The 19,526-nt window shown below is 35.6% G+C and overlaps 1 protein-coding gene across 2 annotated transcripts in view; it reads left to right on the forward strand.

Annotated features, from left to right (window-relative positions):
• The first annotated feature begins 454 nt into the window (after positions 1 to 454).
• The window catches only part of Scn2a (sodium voltage-gated channel alpha subunit 2), a 167,314-nt gene continuing 148,242 nt past the window's right edge, over positions 455 to 19,526 (forward strand). For both annotated transcript variants that reach the window (XM_074070999.1, XM_074071002.1), the window contains exon 1: positions 455 to 674. Coding sequence is in view for 1 of the 2 variants with exons in the window: in XM_074071002.1 (XP_073927103.1) it covers positions 649 to 674 (26 nt within the window). In the remaining variant the exon portion in view is untranslated. The remainder of the gene's footprint in view (positions 675 to 19,526) is intronic.

A 19,526-nucleotide genomic window follows, 5' to 3' on the forward strand; every position in this document is an offset into this window, starting at 1 on the left:
ATGAACTCCTCTACAAAGAGGTACTCAGTAAGATAACGTTTGACAACTAAAATCATTTTTATAGGAGATATATATAACATTTTCAGATAGTACATGAGGTTAGATATATAAAGTTAGCCTTAATCATTAAAATTTAAATAATGTTAGAAAGCTTCCATTTAGTGTAAACACAATGAATGAATTTAAGTAAATCCCCAAAATAAAATTACAAATTTAAACCTTTCATACTGTAATGCTTCTTAAATGTTTTATTTCAATTAATTATGGTAGTTGGTTGCAAATGCATTGGATTTATGGGCTCTGCACCATTTAAAATCATACTTGATAAGTGGTGCATTGCCAGAGGAGGTTGAATTAAATGGTTCCACTTGTGGCCAGGAGATGGAGCTGTCACGCAAGATGCAGTTATATTTATTTATTTTTTTTTTTCAATTTAACATGCTGTTTTCTAACAGACAGTGGGTACCATCGAGTGAGTGTCAGAACAGAAAGCTAAGACAGAAGCAGAGCGGATGCTGTGATTGCCCTTTCTTGTTTTTTCTTTAGTGAGAATAGAGCACATGTGAGATTTTACTTTCTGCTCTCATCAAAATTCTAAAGAACTGAATTGGAGATTGTTATATTCAACACATACATGGATTCTGTGCTATGATTTACAATTCCCTTTATCTCAGGTAAGCTAGCATGATTCTATTTTTGTCCTACTGATGAATTGTTATCTATGTCAATAATAGCATTTTTTAAAAGGTACTTTGTAATCTTGTATTCAGAATTAAATGATTTGAAATCTCTGATTCTGACTGCTCTACATCTAAAAATCTTCCTAGGCTAAAATGAGCTCTGACCATGCCATTTTATGTTCTAGTATTTTGTTGGCTTCCCAGCCTTAAATGTCCATCCATGGCTATATTTGTTTTCCTTTTTAAAGGTAAAGCTTTCAAAGTGAGGGATGGGTCTTCACTCACAAGGGAAATACTGCTCCTTAGTGCACTGAACAAATTGCAGAGATGTAAGGAAACAGATTAATACGGCAGTGGCTCTGCTGAAACCCAGGGCTGAGCCTCCTTCTTGATAGCAGCCTCAAAGGCTCACCAGTATCCTGAGCCCAAAGGCCTTTTTGACAATCTCTGCTTGCTATAATGCTATTGATTGTTTATACTTTTGCTTTTACATTTTAGAAATAATATGTAAGTCACCTCCCTCCCATAAAGATTTATATAATGTATTTAACAGACTTGGAATGATAGCACAAAAATGCTCCCCCAACACACACACAGTATAGATATGAGAAGTATACTGAAAAGAAATTAATTGCTGTGAAAATGGATTTTTCTTATTTGTAACAACAGGACAGTGGGCATTTAGAATAGTTGATATTGTAGGAAGTGTTCACGTTTCAAATTATTTTAGGTCATGTGACAGCTGTGCTAAAGAGTGAAATGACTCAGGAGGTATAAATTGCATGCAACAGTCTTGCTGCTCTCCTCTCATGATTTCTCTAAGAACATTTTAATTTTTATTGTTATCAAAATAATATAGAAATGCCACATTTAAAAGCTAATGATTGTCACTTAGATCAATTTTAAATTAAAAGTATTTTAAATACTTTCACAGAATTGTTTCAAATGCTTCACTCCCTCTCCTGTGGAAAGAGATGTGTGTGTAAATGTGTGTGAGTGTGTCTGTATTTGTGTGGGTTTGTGTGTGGGGGGTGGTGTTGATGGTGGAGGTGGGAGTGCATGAAGATGTTTTTATTGCTTTCCTATAAAGGGGAGTTGTGCTGTGTCAGAGCTGTGAAAGCTATGGGAATGATTTTGTGAAATGGTGTGGACCACTGAGAAAAAAATGATTATTTCTAACATGTGGAAGCTATAGATATTTCAGTTTTATAAGGTTCTGTATATATAGGGAGCTTTAGAATCATAGATTTTTTTTTTTAGCATCCATCTTATCTTTTAAGGAAAAGCAATTGTGGCTGAAAGATTATATGGACTTCACATGAAATGGATTGTCATATTTAGAGTTACAGAGTAAATTAAAATCAGGTAAAGCTAGAACACTGATTGGCAGCTTCAGTACCTTTCACAGCAGTAATGAAATTTACCTTTACTCTGACATCCACATGGTATATACCAGTTGTGCTGATATTGACTCTCTATGTGTGTGTGGGGGGGGTCTGTGTGTGTGTGAGAGAGGGAGGAGGGATGGGAGAAAGAAAGTCAGTCTACATAAATCCTATAAAATAGAGCACAGGTTGCTTAACAGAATATGCAGTGCTAAATTTTCTCAGGGTTCTTGTCAAAGCACACAAGAAAACTAAATTAAGCAATTAAGAAATTCTGCCTCTTAGTGTTCTCTGTACACTGTTAGATTAGGTAAACCATTCTACCCCATGCTCATGAATGACATTATTAGACACATACCAGCTCATTATTCTATTTCTTCTTCTTCATAGAACAAACTATCCATATATATTAGTCTATTGACACAAGAATATTATCTCAGGTCCTGGCCTTCTCTTCTTTTTTCATTTAATAGGTTCAGACTATATGCTAAATCTTTAACACCTTGAAAAAAGAAGGGTATTAATATGTGCCACTTCCACATACAGTATTTATGGAGTACCACATTAGTGCCAAGGACTGTCCATGGTAGAGATGGAGAACTGACCACGGGGTTTACCTCAAGGAGGTTAACATGGAAATAGATGTGTATAGATACTATCATAGTTCAAAACATTATAAGCACCAAAATGAGTGATGAAGAAAGGTAAGAAAGTGAGTGGGATTGGAATATGAGGTCCTGTTTCATGCTACACACCCTGCAAAACATCTAGATTCTAATAAAGTCACAGTTTCTGGCCATGATGATCTCATAGCTCAGAGAGAAACAGTTAGAAGGATGTGAGAGTTAAATTAGAGAAAACTAGGTGTGAATGAACAAAAATAGAAAACTGTTCATTTGAGGCATAGAAGTTAAGTAAACAAATATAAGGCAATGAAGAATTATTTGGAGTTGGATAGGAAAACTATAGAAAATGATAAACAATCTCATTGGAGATTTTTGTTTATTCTGTTTTGTTTTATTATTATTTTCCCCCTAGAGAAGCAAAAGTAAGGATAACAAATTTGTCTTTCAGTGTTGTATATTTGACATAGTGACATACAGACATGTTCTGAAATAAGCTGAGAAATTTATATTCAGATATCATATTAGATGTTAAGACTGAAAATATGGATCTTCATGAAGTTATGGACAAGAATTAGGTCACAAATAAAAGCAAATCAATGGGGAATAAAAGTAGAATGAAGATAACTGGGGCATAATCTTAAGATTTAAGGAGGAAAGGAAATTTAGAAAGATATCAGTTAATTATGGAAAAGTAAGGGGAGAGGATGGGGAATAACACTGTCACAGGAGGCAAAGCAAGTAAGTTGAATACCAAAACAGGATCAGCAATATAGAAAACCTATAAAGGAGTTGACTAATAGAATAGGGGAGACCTGATGAACTTAGTTCTGACTATTAAGTCCTGGATAGACTTGAAGAAGTATAGCAGGGGCTCTGATAGAGGACTAAGTAGGAAATGAGATAACGATGAGTATATTTAAATTTTAGCAAGTTTATCAGTGAAAGGTAAGGGAAATAATATCTTTAGCTTATGGAGGAAGGTACTCGAGGGAAATTTGGTTTGGTAAGGAATAGAAAATCTTAAGCTCCTTCATAGACCAAGAATATGAGATCAGTAGAGAAAAAATAATCAAGGTCTGAAGGGAGACAGAAGAAAGGTTCAATAGCTTTTTAAAATTTTGAGACAAGAAGAAGAAAGCTGTTATAACACACTTTGACTTGTTCTTGGAAATTAAATCCTGTCTGTAAGACAAAATGCATTTTCTATTTAAATCAGTGTTTCCTCAGAAAAGGCTATTTGTGTCATATGGACTTTCTAGAACAAATAATTAATCCTCAGTAACAAAACACTTTCCTCCAGAGCATAGTCACCTCAATCCTTGAATCAGAGACTAATAACACTGTTTCATATTAAGGTTATTGTACCTACTTCTTCATCTATTTCTTATTCAGAGTGATCTGTTTAAAACAGGTTCTATTTAAAACTATTGAATCGGACCAACACATATCTATTCTAAGTTATGGTTAGCTTGCTAGCATCTGAACTGTTCAAGTGCTTTCCTTGTTTAACTCCCTCATTTCATTTGTACCTTCACCAAGATTTGTACACAGAGAAAAGAAAGTCAATGTAATCACACAGAACTTTTATGAAGCCTCCTACCAGAAGTTCTTTTCTCCTTTCTATTGGCAGTTCCAGAATCCTCCCTTATCTTTCTTAGAGCTGATCTTTAGTCATTATCCTGCACTCACTTTATGGAATGGTAGTGAGAAGCCTTGAAGAAGGCACAGATGTTAATGAGAATCCAATCCTTCTACCAGAATCTTTTGAAAAAGCTACTTTTCCAAGTCAGACAAACTTGGTTCACTTTAGACTTGACTGGAAAGAAATATAACTCCTGAGTTTCAGAGCTGACTCCATCCACCATGTGGTGGGCCTGGCAGGTCACAGTGAGAAAGGCAGAGTTTCCTGTGTAGGAGGCAGTGAAGGTGCTGATGACTTCCCTTCCCCCAGGGCAACCTTGGGCAACTCTGTAAAAGCAGAAGTCTGGTCACACCCCCCACTCACCTGTATCATATCCTCCCTCCTGTCTTCTTCCCCCTGGGTCACCTGGATATCCTCCCACCTACTTCATTCAGCTTCTAAATCTTGTAAGTGAGAGGATCTTTATCTAGCTCCAATTCCTAGTTACTACACTAAGATAATTACAATGGTACATGTGGGTTTAAGTTTTGGTTTTTAATAAATTTAGGTTATTATTGCCATCTATTGAATTCATGACCCAATAAATTTCAGAATGTGATATCTCCATATTTGTTTTTGGAGCAGCAGCATGGAGACTTTTGAGGGCAAGGATGGCCCATCTGATGATTTAAAATGGAAACACTCACAGCTTTAATTCCATTAACATCTGTTGCACACCCACACAGGCTCATGAACAATGCTGGGCACTAGAGGTTCTGAGGATGAAGCTCACCATGCAGCAAACTCAAGTCATCACTTCTTAGCTTAGAGCACTTTCAAAGGGATTAAATAAGCATATGAGTTTGTTGTTAATTTCCTTTGAATAATATCTATCTTGTAGTATTGTAATTTAAAGATAGGTCATAGAAAGCAGAAAGAAAATCTTAGAACAATAGTTTTTTAGCTCTGCTGTAAGAAAATATGTTAGAATTTCTTAGATATTTTTTGTAACGAAGGTCACATACTCTTAATATCAACTCCAAACCACTTTCAGATGCTGCCAATAGACTTAAAAAACACTAATTTTCTTGACAGTATCTCTTTACTCTATAAATTATTAGTACATTTTATTCAGTGTTTTTAATAGTTATAGGCAAGTTTATTTCAAAGAAAAACCATTTTTGTAAGACAAAATTGAAGGATTTGAATATAGACTATGCACTTAAAAATATTTTTGATACAGATTTTGTCAAACTACTTCACATGTATGTTATTCCTAGAAAATTAGTTTATTTTTTTTCTCTAGGTTTTTTTAATTTAATAAACATAAAATTTATGAAAAATGGCTTGCTTATGTTAGCAAAGATCTTGATTAGGATTCAAAAAAGAAAAAAGCCATAATGCCAGTGAAGGCAAATGAGATCTCTAATATCAAAATGTAATTTTGATATTAAGGAGTATCAAAGTTTTATATACATTTTGATGAGAATAATAAATACCATTGGCAATCCAGTAGTGCCTAGTGAAATATTTTAGAGCATGAGATGAAATTCTGTTAAAACTGAAAAGCAAAAACTGATTTTTTTAACCTCTCTGTAATATTCATACATTAATGTCATCTCCTTGATATTAATTTGTATTTACAGTAGTTGGAGATTGAGTGAAACCAGAGGTACAGGTGGAATCTGCAAAACAAAGCTGTACATTTTCCCAGAAATTGGGAAATTGATTAAAAAATATAAATACTAACTATATGAATAGTAAAGAAAATTTTCTAACATGTAAGCTTTTTTGTTAATTTGTGAAAATTTTAAAGACATAGTTTAAGAATCAAGGTACTTAAATAGATTTGTTCATCAGAAGTGTTAAAATTTTTGAAGACAATAAAATAATGATTATAGTTAGGATTTTATCTGTACTTGCCAGAAGACAAACATATTGGAATAAAAGAACTTTAGGAAGCAATCATTCTCGAGAAGTGTTTTGAATTGCTTCAATTATTATTATGGTTTTGAATTATTAAGTTTTTTTGTTGGTATCTAAAATCAGTTGAGATTATAATATGCTTTCATTGTGAGTCTTGGTGGTATTGGTGAATAAGTATGCAGTTATGTGATTGTGCAATTATGACCTGCTATATCTTATACTGGGTGATGTGTATGGAAGAATGCCAATGACATAATTATTACTAACCATGTATGAAAGAGAGTGAAAAAAAGAGGGAGTTTATGATATAATTGTGGTGAGAGAAGACTGAAATTATTTCCCTTCTCTGTATAACTGAGGTCAAAAAGTGAAATATCTAGGGCTCAGCACTACATTTCTAACAAGGAGGTTTTCCTCCTCCTGTGTCTTCTGTAGCCTCAGCAACTGAGAAAGTTCTACACCTTGTAGACAGTTAGGATCCGCCAGATAAGTGCTCAGACCTACACTTGCTATTTCCTGCAGCAACAGTCTTGGAAGTGAAGAAGCCTTATTTTATGGACAGGGTGATGGTAAAATGTATCATATAAACCAGGATGTGGCTTGTTAATAATTTCTTGATAACATCAGGTGTAAATTAGGACTGTTCCAGGCAAACTGGGATGTATGGTTGCTTCATTTCTAAGGTTTAAAAGAGGAAAATCAGAAGATGATTCTGCCATAGCTATCATTTTACCAGTCTATCCAAATAAATGGTTCCTGATTTTGGTGCCTAGGAATCAGAATGTAAAAATGTAAAATGATCTATCAACTAGAGAAAGAACATTCAGACAGGATGTCTCAATTACTATCGCTGATACATCCACTAACTAAAATCTCCAATGACTCTTGTTGAATTCTTAGTTACACCACTAGGAGTGATGAATTTCCATGGATTTTGAGACTGATTCTCAGAGAAGCCAATTCTGTGCAGAACTGTATATTCTTATTACATGAACTCAAAAGAAGCAGATAATAGGAAACCCTTTTGCACTTGACATAGCTACCCCACAGGCTGTAGGGAAGGATCAGTATGGATGGTTTCTTGCAGTAGTCCTACAGCCTCAGGCCAACAAATTCCTACATCCACAGCATTTTAAAAATGAAGTGAGTTGTTAAAATAAAAGTAATAACTTATACAAAGCCTATGAGTATTTTCAAGTATGATAACTTGGTAGGCTAAATGAACATGCAACTTCTTTATCAAGAACTAAACAATTTAAATAAATGTAGTATATATATTTCAAATACATAGTTAAGCTCATAATAAGTAAAGAGAGGGACTGGGGTGTGCAAGTGTGAGTCCCTGAGTTCAAACTCCAGTATCATAAAAAAAAGTAAAGAGAAACCTCCATATCCAAAAATGAGGAGACAACTACAAACTTAAATAGTAAACATGAAATCTGACCAAAGGATATGGGCAGTAAAAGGAGATGTATATGTATATATAGATGTAATATCTAGAAAAAATTCCAAATGCCCAGAGTATTTAGTTTTAAGACTTCTGTAAATATAAAGAATAAGTAAAGACACTTTAGAGAGTTAAAATTGAGAACTCTTGTAAAGAGGAGGGGCCCTTCAAAGAGTTGTAGTTTCATTAAAATGAGAATTAGAAAATAGTATCCACAGGTCCAGGAATATAAAGAAAATTATCATTGTCTTGTGTTTTATATACTATTATGCATGTGTGGAATTATCACAATAAAATTCTCTCATATTATTAATATATAATAATTTTTTAAAAATTAAAAAAATTTTAAAAGACACTAGAATTTTTTAAAAGAAAAAAAATGTCCCTCTCAAATAATTAAAACCCTTGGACTCTATCGAATAGGATTAGAACTTGAATATACACTACCTTTTAGGCAAATAAATCCTTTGGTGTCGAAATCAGTAAAGAATCAGTATTCTGCTGATGAAATTTGGGAATTTTTTTTGTTTGTTCATTTATTCACATGTGCATACATTGTTTGGGTCATTTCTCCACCCTGCCCCCTGCCCTCATCCTCTCCCCTCTCCCCCCTCAGTTCAGGCAGGTCCTGTTCTGCTCTTATCACTAATTTTGTTGAAGAAAAGACACAAGCATAATAAGGAAGACAAAGAGTTTTTGCTAGTTAAGGATAGCTATACCGAGAGATTCCTAACATTGCTTTTGTGTACCCATGTGTTACGACCCATGTTGATTCATCTCTAACTGATCTTTACACTGGTTGCTGAGCCCCTTCTCATGTTAACCTTTGTCACTTTAAGGTTTCTGTATTAGTTCCTCTGGAGTGGGGACATCAAATGCTTTCATGTTTTGGGTTTTCTACCTATTCCTATACCTCCCGTATGTGCTCTCCCCTTGTCATGTGATCCAAGTCCGGCCACATTGCTGCATTTACCCTAGATCTAAAGTCTGCATATGAGGGAGAACATATGATTTTTGGTCTTCAGAGCCTGGCTGACCTCACTCAGAATGATGTTCTCCAGTCCCATCCATTTACCTGCAAATGATAAGATTTCATTTTTCTTCACGGCTGAGTAAAATTCCACTGTGTACAAATACCACATTTTTTTGATCCATTCATCAGTAGTGGGGCATCCTGGTTGTTTCTATAACTTGGCTATTGTGAATAACACTGCAATAAACATGGGTGTGCAGGTGCCTCTGGAGTAACCTGTGTTGCATTCCTTTGGCTATATCTCCAGGAGTGGGATTGCTGGATCATATGTCAGGTCTATGTTTAGATTTTTAAGAAGTCGCCAAATTTCTTTTCCAGAGTGGTTGCACTAGCTTGCATTCCCACCAGCAGTGGACGAGAGTTCGTTTTCCCCCACGTCCTCGCCAACGCATGTTGTTGGTGGTGTTTTTGATGATGGCTCTTCTAACAGGGGTGAGGTGAAATCTTAGTGTGGTTTTGATTCGCATTTCCTTTATGGCCAGAGATGGTGAGAATTTTTTCATGTGTTTTTTGGCCATTTGAATTTCTTCTTTTGAAAAAGTTCTGTTTAGTTCAGTTGCCCATTTCTTTACTGGTTCATTGATTTTAGAAGAGTTTAGTTTCTTAAGTTCCCTGGATATTCTGGTTATCAGTCCCTTATCTGATGTATAACTGGCAAATATTTTCTCCCACTCTGTGGGTGATCTCTTCAGTTTAGAGACCATTTCTTTTGTTGTGCAGAAGCTTTTTGATTTTATGAAGTCCCATTTATTCATCCTTTCTCTTAGTTGCTGGGCTGCTGGGGTTCTATTGAGGAAGTCTTTGCCTATACCTATTTGTTCCAGAGTGTTTCCTGCTCCTTCCTGTAGTAACTTCAGAGTTTCAGGTCTGATATTTAGGTCCTTGATCCATTTAGAGTTGATACTAGTACAGGGTGATAGACATGGATCTAGTTTCAGTTTCTTGCAGACGGGTAACCACTTTTCCCAGCAACATCTGTTGAAGAGGCTGTCTTTTCTCCATCGTATATTTTTGGCACTTCTGTCAAAAATGAGGTGGGTGTAGTTGTGTGGATTCATATCTGGGGCCTCTATTCTGTTCCACTGGTCTTCATGTCTGTTTTCATGCCAGTACCCTGCTGTTTTTATTGCTATTGCTTTGTAATATAGTTTTTGAAGTCAGGTATTGTGATACCTCCAGCATTGCTCTTTTTGCTGAATATTGCCTTGGGTATTTGCGGTCTCCTGTGTTTCCAAATGAATTTTAAGGTAGATTTTTCAATCTCTGTGGTGAAAATCATTGGGATTTTGATGGGAATTTTATTAAACACGTAGATTGCTTTCGGTAGTATAGCCATTTTTACTATGTTCATTCTACTGATCCATGAGCAAGGGAGCTCTTTCCAACTTCTGTAGTCTTCCTGGATCTCTTTCTTCAGGAGTTTGTAATTCTCCTTGTAGAGATCATTCACATTCTTTGTTAAATTTACTCCTAGGTATTTGATTTTTTTTTGAGGCTATTGTGAATGGAGTTATTGCCATGTATTCCTATCTGTTTGTTCACTGTTGGTGTATAGAAAAGCTAATGATTTTTGTAGGTTAATTTTGTATCCTTCCACCTTATTGTAGCTGTTTATGTTGCCTAGAGTTTTGGGGTAGAGTTTTTTGGGTCTTTAAGGTATAGGATCATATTGTCTGCAAATAGGGATATTTTGACTGTTTCTTTACCTGTTTGTATTCCTTTTATTTCTTCTTCTTGCCCAAATGAACTGGCTAGAAATTCCAGTACTATGTTGAATAGGAGTGGGAATAGTGGACACCCTTGTTTCATTCCTGATTTTAAGGGGAATGGTTTCAGCTTTTCACCATTAACTATGATGTTGGCTGTAGGTTTGTCATATATAGCCTTTACAATGTTGAGGTATGTTCCTTCTATTCCTAGGTTTCTTAGAGCTTTTATCATGAAGTGGTGTTGGATTTTGTAGAAGTCTTTTTCTGCATCTATTGAGATGATCAAGTGGTTTTTGTCTTTGCTCCTATTGATGTGCTGTATTACATTTATAGATTTGCATATGTTGAACCACCCCTGAATCCCTGGGATGAAGCCAAGTTGGTCGTGGTGAATGATCTTTCTGATGTGTTGTTGAATTTGGTTTGCCATTATTTTATTGAGGATTTTTGCATTGATATTCATTAGGGATATTGGCCTGTAGTTCTCCTTTTTGGAGGTGTCTTTATCTGGTTTTGGGATAAGAGTAATATTGGCTTCATAAAATGAGTTAAGCAGGTTTTCTTCCCTTTCTATTTTGTGGAACAGTTTAAGGAGAGTTGGTATTAGTTCGTCTTTAAAGGTCTGATAGAATTCAGCTGTGAATCCATCAGGTCCTGAACTTTTCTTTTTTGGGAGGCTCTTGATGGCAGCTTCAATTTCTTTTTTGTGTTATAGATCTATTCAGGTGATTAATATCCTCTTGGTTCAGTTTTGGGTGGTTGTAAGTTTCTAGGAATCTGTCCATTTCTTTGAGATTTTCAAATTTATTAGAGTATAGGCTCTCAAAGTAATCTCTGATGATTTCCTGGATTTCGGTGGTGTTTGTTGTTATCTCTCCTTTTGAATTTCTGATTTTACTGATTTGGGTTTTTTCTCTCCTGATTTTAGTCAGGTTTGCCAGGGGTCTGTCAATCTTATTTATTTTTCCAAAGAACCAGCTTTTTGTTTCATTGATTCTTCGTATGGTTTTTTTTGTTTCTATTTCATTGATTTCAGCCCTTATCTTAATTCTTTCTTTCCTTCTGCTTGTTTTGGGATTTGTTTGTCCTTGTTTTTCTAGGAGTTTGAGCTGTAGTTTTAAGTCATTGATTTGAGATCTTTCTGTCCTTTTGATATATGCACTCATGGCTATAAACTTTCTTCTTAGGACTGCCTTTGCTGTGTCCCATAGGTTCCAGTAGGTCATGTTTTCATTTTCATTGACTTCCAGGAAACTTTTAGTTTCCTCTTTTATTTGACCAGTGACCCATTCATCATTGAGTAATGTGTTGTTCAGCTTCCAATTGTTTGCATGTTTTTTACTGCTGTTTTTGTTGTTGATTTCTAGTTTTAATGCATTGTGGTCAGACAGAATGCATGGGATTATTTCTGTTTTATATTTTTAAGGCTTGCTTTTTGCCCTAAGATATGATCAATTTTGGAAAAGGTTCCATGGGATGCTGAGAAGAATGTATATTGTGCAAAAGTTGGATGAAATATTCTGTAGACATCAGCTAGGTCCATTTGATCTATGGTGTGATTTAGTTCTAGGATTTCTTTATTGATTTTTTTTGTTTGGATGACCTATCTATTGGTGATAGGTGGGTATTAAGGTCTGCCACTACCACTGTGTTGGGGTCTATTTATGCTTTTAGATCCTTCAGAGTATGTTTGATGAAATTGGGTGCATTGACGTTGGTGCATATAAGTTGATAATTGTTATTTCCTTTTGGTGTATTCCCCCTTTAATTAGTATAGAGTGTCCTTCTTTATCTCATTTGATCAAAATAGTTTGAAGTCTAATTGGTCTGAGATAAGTGTTGCTACCCTTGCCTGTTTTGGGGGACCATTGGCTTGGTAAATCTTCTTCCTGCATTTCACCCTAAGCCAGTGCTTATTTCTGTCGATGAGGGGGTCTCCTATAGGCAGCAGATCGTTGGATCTTCCTTTTTAATCCAGTTTGCCAATCAGTATCTTTTGATGGGGGAATTTAGTCCATTAACATTCAGTGTTAGTATTGATAAATAAGTGGTGATCCCCATCATGTCTTTGTTGATTAAATGTTTGATTATGTGTAGCCGAATCAATGTTACTCTTTGCTTTCTTGTCTTTTCTTCTCCTGTGGTTTGGTATTGCTTGCCCTTTCATGGTTTTGTTTCCTTTTGTTTTCTGTGTGCAGAATTCCTTGGAGAATCTTTTGTAGTGGCGGCTTGGTGGTCATATATTGTTTTAGTTTCTGCTTATCATGGAAGACTTTTATTGTTCTGTCTACTTTGAATGATAGTTTTGCTGGGTAGAGTGTCCTAGGATTGAAGTTATTTTCATTCAGTGTTTGGAAGACCTCACTCCATGCTCTTCTTGCTTTTAATGTTTCTGTTGAGAAGTCTGCTGTGATTTTGATAGGTTTACCTTTGTATATTATTTGTTGTTTTCTCTCTTACAGCCTTCAATATTCCTTCTCTAGTGTCTGTACTAGTTGTTGAAATGATAATATGTCGTGGGGTAGTTCTATTTTGGTAAGGTCTGTTTGGTGTTCTGGAGGCTTTCTGTACCTGAATGGGCATAGTTTTCTCTAGATTTGGGAAATTTTCTGTTATTATTTTGTTGAATATATTACGCATTCCTTTTGCTTGCACCTCTTCTCCTTCTTCAATGCCCATGATTCTCAAGTTTGGTCTTTTGATGGAGTCAGTGAGTTCTTGCATTTTCTTTTGACAAGTGTTGAGTTGTTTAACTAATAGTTCTTCAGTTTTTCCTTTAATTGCCTTTCATCTTCAAGTTCTGAGATTCTGCCTTCTGTTTGTTCTATTCTGCTGGAATGGCCTTCCATTTTGTTTTGTATTTCTGTTTCATTCTTTTTTCTGAGGTTTTCCATATCTTGGGTTACTTCCTCTTTAATATTGTCAATTTTTGTCCTTAATTCGTTTACATCTCTTTTTATGGTGGTCTCAGTTTCAGTTTGGTGTTTATTTAGGGCTTCTATAATTTCATTTATCTGTTTCTGGGTTTTCTCATATTCTTTGTTTTTGTTGTCTTGGAATTTGTTGAGTGCCTCCTGTACGTTTTGGTTGACCATGTCTATACCATCTCTATGAAATTCTTATTAATTACTTGTAGGATTTCTTCTTTCAGATTGTTCTTGTGGGCTTCATTGGGTTCCTTGGTATAGTTTATCTTTGTTTTGTTCGAGTCTGGATCTGGGCATCCGTTTCCTTCATTTCACTCTAAATCCTGTACTACTTTATTTTTGGAGGGGAGAATGGTTTCCTTCCCATTTTCATCTTCCCATATTTCCACTAGGTAACGTTTCTATCCTTGGACTACGTGTAATTTAGTATTAGCTGGGTAACAATATTAATACTAACAAAACCAAGAAAGAAGGATAAAAGAGAGAGAGAGATGGAAAGATAAAAGGAATAGAGAAGAAAAGAGAAAAAAAATGGGAGAGATGATGGATGATCAAACAGCAAACAAGGCAGCAAATCCCTTAAAGAACGGGAAAAAAAATTGCCAGTTCTGGAACAGTAGAATTGCAGTCTTAGTTGTTCTGATGTTAGTTCTTTAGCATCCATACCTGTCTGTGTGTGTCTCTTAGATAGGTTTGGAGCCTTCCTGTGGCAAGTGTATGGTGGGTGTGGTCCCATGTGCCTTGGGTGGAGGCCTTTAGCTGAGGTGAAATAGGGCCTTTGGAGCATGGGCTTGGCATGCCTGAAGAGTGCAGGCTGGTGGAGTGGAGATCCTGCATGTCTGTGGATCCCCACCTTGACAGGCCTGGAGGGCACAGTCCAGCAGAATGGAAATCGTGTGTTTGTTTGTGGGTCCCTGGCTTGGCAGGCCTTAGGGGCACAGGTTTGTGGAGTGGATATCCGCTTCAGGCCTGTGCAGGCCTGGAGGGCACAGCCCAGCAGAATGAAGATCGTGTGTGTGTGTGTGTGTTTGTGTGTGTGTGTGTGTGTGTGTGTATCTCAGGCATGGCAGGACTTGGGGATGTGTCCAGAGGAGCAGAGATCCTGCAGGCTTGTGTAGGCCTTGGGGGCATGGCCCAGTGGTGATTGTGCAGGCCTGTGCAGGCCTGGAGGGCCCAGCTTGGCAGAACAGAGATCATGCGTGTTTGCATCTCTGGCACTACAGGCTTTGGGGGTGTGGTCAGCAGAGCAAAGATAGTGCAGCGCTGTGCAGGCTTGGGGGCATGGCCTGGCTGAGATCGTGAATGTCTGTGGATCCCCAGCTTTAAGGGCTCATCAGAGGGAAATCCTGTGTGTCTGAGGGGTGGGAGTTTGGGGGAGCACAGCCCTGGCAGGGCAAAGGAGCAGGGCCGGAGAATTGGAGATCCCACTGCATGCGGAGCAGTGGCTCTGTGGGCCTATGGGGCAGGGGTTAGCATGCAGCATCTGTTATTCTTTTAGTATATGCTGGAGTGGAGAGGCCTTCCATGAGCTAGGGGTTCAGAGTGCTGATATTTCAGCTCTCCCTGGTGCTTTACCTCAGTCAAGTGTGTCTCCAACTTCTTATCAAAGTCCCTGGATCACTGAGGTCAGAAGTCTGTGGCTGTGTTCTGGTCACCATCTTGGATCTCAAAATTTTGGAATATTTTGAAGAATATTCCAAATTGTAAAATAGTGGAAGTCCCTTTTCCCAAGTTATAAATCTCAAAGGAAGAAAAAATACTCAAGATAAACTCACAATAAAAAGTTACAAGCTGAAAGAGAAATAAACTAGCACAGCATACATTCACCAAACAAAAAAATTATACAGAACTAGCATGTTAGAAATCTAGGATAATAAGTAATCTGAAATAAACTATAGATAAACAAGTTGAAAATCCTCAGAGTTAAGGAATAAAAACTATATTTCAAAGCAAAACATTATTAAATGAAAATAAGCAGATATTGAAAAGAGAAGTCAAGTAGAAATTATATAAATGAAAATGGTAAGAATCAGCATTAAAAGGTCAATGAATGAGTTGAATATATTATACATGGCTGAAGTGAAAAATAAAGATATTTAGGAATATCAGGGTATCAATGGCATGCTTGAGATTAAAAGAAATGATAAGTAAGATTAAAAGGTACAATAGAATCAGACATTCTACAGGGACATAATTGAGACAATGAAGGATATTTGACATATGAAAAGATAATTACAAAGAAAACTCCAGGATTGTTAAAAGTCATGTTTCCTTGGATAGAAGAAACATAGAAAATTGTGAAACTGTTTTTCTTTAAACCCAGGAAAAGCTATTTAGCCATTTTTATTTATTGGTATTCATGAAACAGGAAATGGTATTTGTCATTCATTAAAACAGTGATAAAAGGTAAGAATTTATATGCAACTGTGCCATCCAGGCATGAGAAACCTCTCAAAAATCAGGAGCAGAGCAGATGGGCCATGAGTGGAAGGAGACACATAAGGACCAAATGGAATGTTTCTGGAAAAAAATTACTTTTAAAAAAATTACGCACTTTTTATTGTTGTCCAAAGTCTACCTGAAGTAAAAAGAATAGAACTTGAAGCAAGTTCTACTGGATTTAACTTTTAGCATATTTTAGCATATTTTTCTCATTTTGACTTTATAGACTTTTTACTTTTAAAACTTCATGCTATTTTGCCATGTTTTAGATTCTTACAAAAAGAGATAAAATATTATGCAGTGGTAGGCTCCTTTGTATCCAATACTAAATCTATTCTTATCACTCTCAAGCAATAGCAATTTTGAATTTGTGTAGTTTTTATAATCATATTTTAAAATTATGCTTTAGACAACTTGCACATATATATAATAGGTAATATTGCTTTATGTGTAATTTTGCTTTTTAAAAGTTTATACAAGTACCAGCATATTTTTTATTCTTCTACATTTTCTTTTTTCTTTCAACATGATGATTTTGAGAAGTGATCATTTTGATACATAAACCTATGCTTTAATTTCTTTAACTGGCTACACTAGAGGAATGTAATCACAAATTACTTACACTTCCCATAGTGATTAATATTTCAGTTGTTGCCATGTTTTTACTATTATAAACAATATCACAATGAAAATGTTTATGCATTTTATTTTATGCATATTGACATGAGTTTGTGTAGATTAATGTATTTGAAATACATACTATTTGAGAGCTTTACCCCTTTGATTGTAGTCTAAACAGTTAGTAGTCCCTATTTCTACTTTTAACATTATAACAGCTGTGAGTTACAGCTGTAAGTTCTTTGACAGAAGGCAAATTCATTATAATGTTTTAGAAAAAAATGAACGGAAAAAGTTTCAATAGTAATTTGATGCCCATTGACTGGTTTAAGGAGTATGGTTAAGTTTTTTAGGATGCCTTTCCTTTGGAATTAGTTTGATATTTTCCTTATGATTAGACACATAATAGTATTTTGGGGGGGAGGAAAACCACAGAATGTAAAGTGCCAATTTCAACACATCAGATCAAATATGTGTTTTATCAACATGATATATCACAGTTGATATCGGCTCTGATAACCTGGCTAAAGAACTGCTCATCTTCTCTTCTGTACTGTAAAGTTACCCTTTTTCCCCCCTTTCCATAAAATACTTTTGGTGGGGATGTCACTAAGTATTACTCACAATTAAAGAGTGAGGAGTTATGCTCTCCCTTCATGAAGACAGAGCATCTACATAAATTATTTGGAATTTTCTGCATAGGAGATTTCTGTGCCATTTGTTTATTTATTGAATCACACACATATCTCATTATGGATCAGGAGTATTTATTATAAACTTTGGGTCACAGTCTAATATATAATTTTTTTTTTGTCAAATCATTCCAATTTTAGCCATCGGGTGCTCTCTCTCCATCAAGGTGAGCACGAGGTAGTTTTAATCGTGTTTTAGAAAAGCGTAATTAGGTTGGTGGAGTTGCTGAAGTAGTAGAGTACCTGCCTAGCAAGCGTGAGGCCCTAAGTTCAAACCTCAGTATAACCAAAAAATAAACACAATTAGAATGTAGCTTAAATTGGAAAAGCAATATATTTTATATAGAATTATGCCTATGACATAATTTGCTAGAAAGTTTATCAATTCTCATTGCTCTTTGGCAAAATGTTTTCCTATGTCTCCATGTCTTTAGTGAATCACTCTTTGCTAGTCACAGTTCTAGAGAATTGATATACAATAGAGAACTTTGCAATACCCCTCAGTCATCAATTTCACATTCCAGCTGGGAAAGATAATACACTTCCAAACAAGTAAATGAACAAAATTTCAAAGAACAATATAGTAAATGCAATGAACAACAGAAAACACAGAAATATTAAAAAGATATGGTTGCATGAGGAGTGGGCAATTAGCTTTTGCTGGTTAAGGAAGCTGTCATTGAAGAGGTAACATTTGAGCTAAAATAAGACGTTCTCATCAGTGAGAAAATCCAGACTTTTGTGCCTCAAAGAGAAGGAATGGTGAATGCAAAATCCATAAGGAGAGGCCACATCTTACAGGAGTTTGTAAATTATAAAGGTTTCATTTTTATTCAAAACACAAGTGAAAGTCATCAGTAGGGATTGATTCAAGACTGAAATAATCTGCTTGGTGTTTTTAAATGACCATTCTAACTATAGGTAGAGAATGAATGATAGAGAAATGAAATTGAAATTATAGAATTCTCTTATGGGATACAAAGGAGACAACTAACTTAAATTAACTTATGCAATGTAGATAATTTGATCCATGTTCAAGGGATCTTATAGACAGAGTGAACATGACTCTGAATGACAGTGCTAAAAATGAAAAAGATCCAAGGTTAAATTTATTTCTCCAGTTCTCAGTGACAGTGGGACTAGTCTTCAGAGAAGATTCCCTATTCTCAATTAGTCCTAAGCTAATTGAGAGACTCCAGGTTTGATCTTTCAAAGTATCATGGGCTACAGTGCAAACAGCAGGTTTTAGTTTCTGAGCACAACATCTATTTATTTCTTAAAATTTAAATTGATTTTTTCATTACCATAAATGTACTACATATTCATTAGAATCCATATAGAAAACACATAAAAGAAAATTAAAGGATATATGATTTATCACTTCATTTTCCATCATAATTTATGTATTAGCTAATTAGTTCATTCTTTTATAAATGTATTCATACAATACACACTGTTTTTTATTGTTGTACTGTGTGAGGGTACATTATGGCATTTACAAATGTTTTTATGCTATGTCAAATATATCACACTTGAATTGAGCTCCTCCATCATTCTCATTTATCCTGCCTTCCATAATTCCTGGAATAGTTTCAACAGGCATCATTTTTCCATTTACATACCTGTGTGCAGAGTATTTGCACTGTGTTCACCTTCCATGACCTTTCTCCACCTTCTCCCCCTCCTACTAGTAATAACCCCCCACCCTGCCCAGGCAGGACCTGTTCCACCCTCCTGTTCTCTGATTTTGTAAAGGAAAACAAATGACATTTTTATTTGTTTAAGATTTTTGGTTTTCTGAGCCTAGCTAAACTTGTTCAAAATGATCTTTTCCAGTTCTATCCATTTACTTGCAAATGATAACATTTCGTTCTTCTTCATGGCTGAGTAAAATTCCATTGTGTATAAATACCACATTTTCTTAATCCATTCATCAGTAGTGGGGCATCTTGGCTGTTTCCATAGCTTGGCTATTGTGAATAGTGCTGCAATAAACATGGGTGTGCAAGTGCTTCTGGAGTAACCTATGTCACATTCCTTTGGGCATATCCCCAGGAGTGGGATTGCTGGATTATATGGCAGATCTACGTTTAGATTTTTAAGAAGCCTCCAAATTTTTTTCCAGAGTGGTTGCATTAGCTTGCATGCTCACCAGCAGTATACAAGGATTCCTTTTTTCCTATCTTTGCCAACACTTATTGTTAGTGGTGTTTTTAATAATGGCTATTCTAACAAGGATGAGGTGCAATCTTAGTGTGGTTTTGATTTGCATTTCCTTTATGGATAGAGATGGTGAGCCTTTTTTTCATGTGTTTTTTGGCCACTTGAATTTCTTCTTTTGAAAAAGTTCTGTTTAGTTCAGTTGCCCATTTCTTTATTGGTTCATTGATTTTGGGATAGTTTAGTTTTTTGAGTTCTGT

Source organism: Castor canadensis, chromosome 4, assembly GCF_047511655.1.
Source record: "Castor canadensis chromosome 4, mCasCan1.hap1v2, whole genome shotgun sequence".
Lineage (NCBI taxonomy): Eukaryota > Metazoa > Chordata > Mammalia > Rodentia > Castoridae > Castor > Castor canadensis.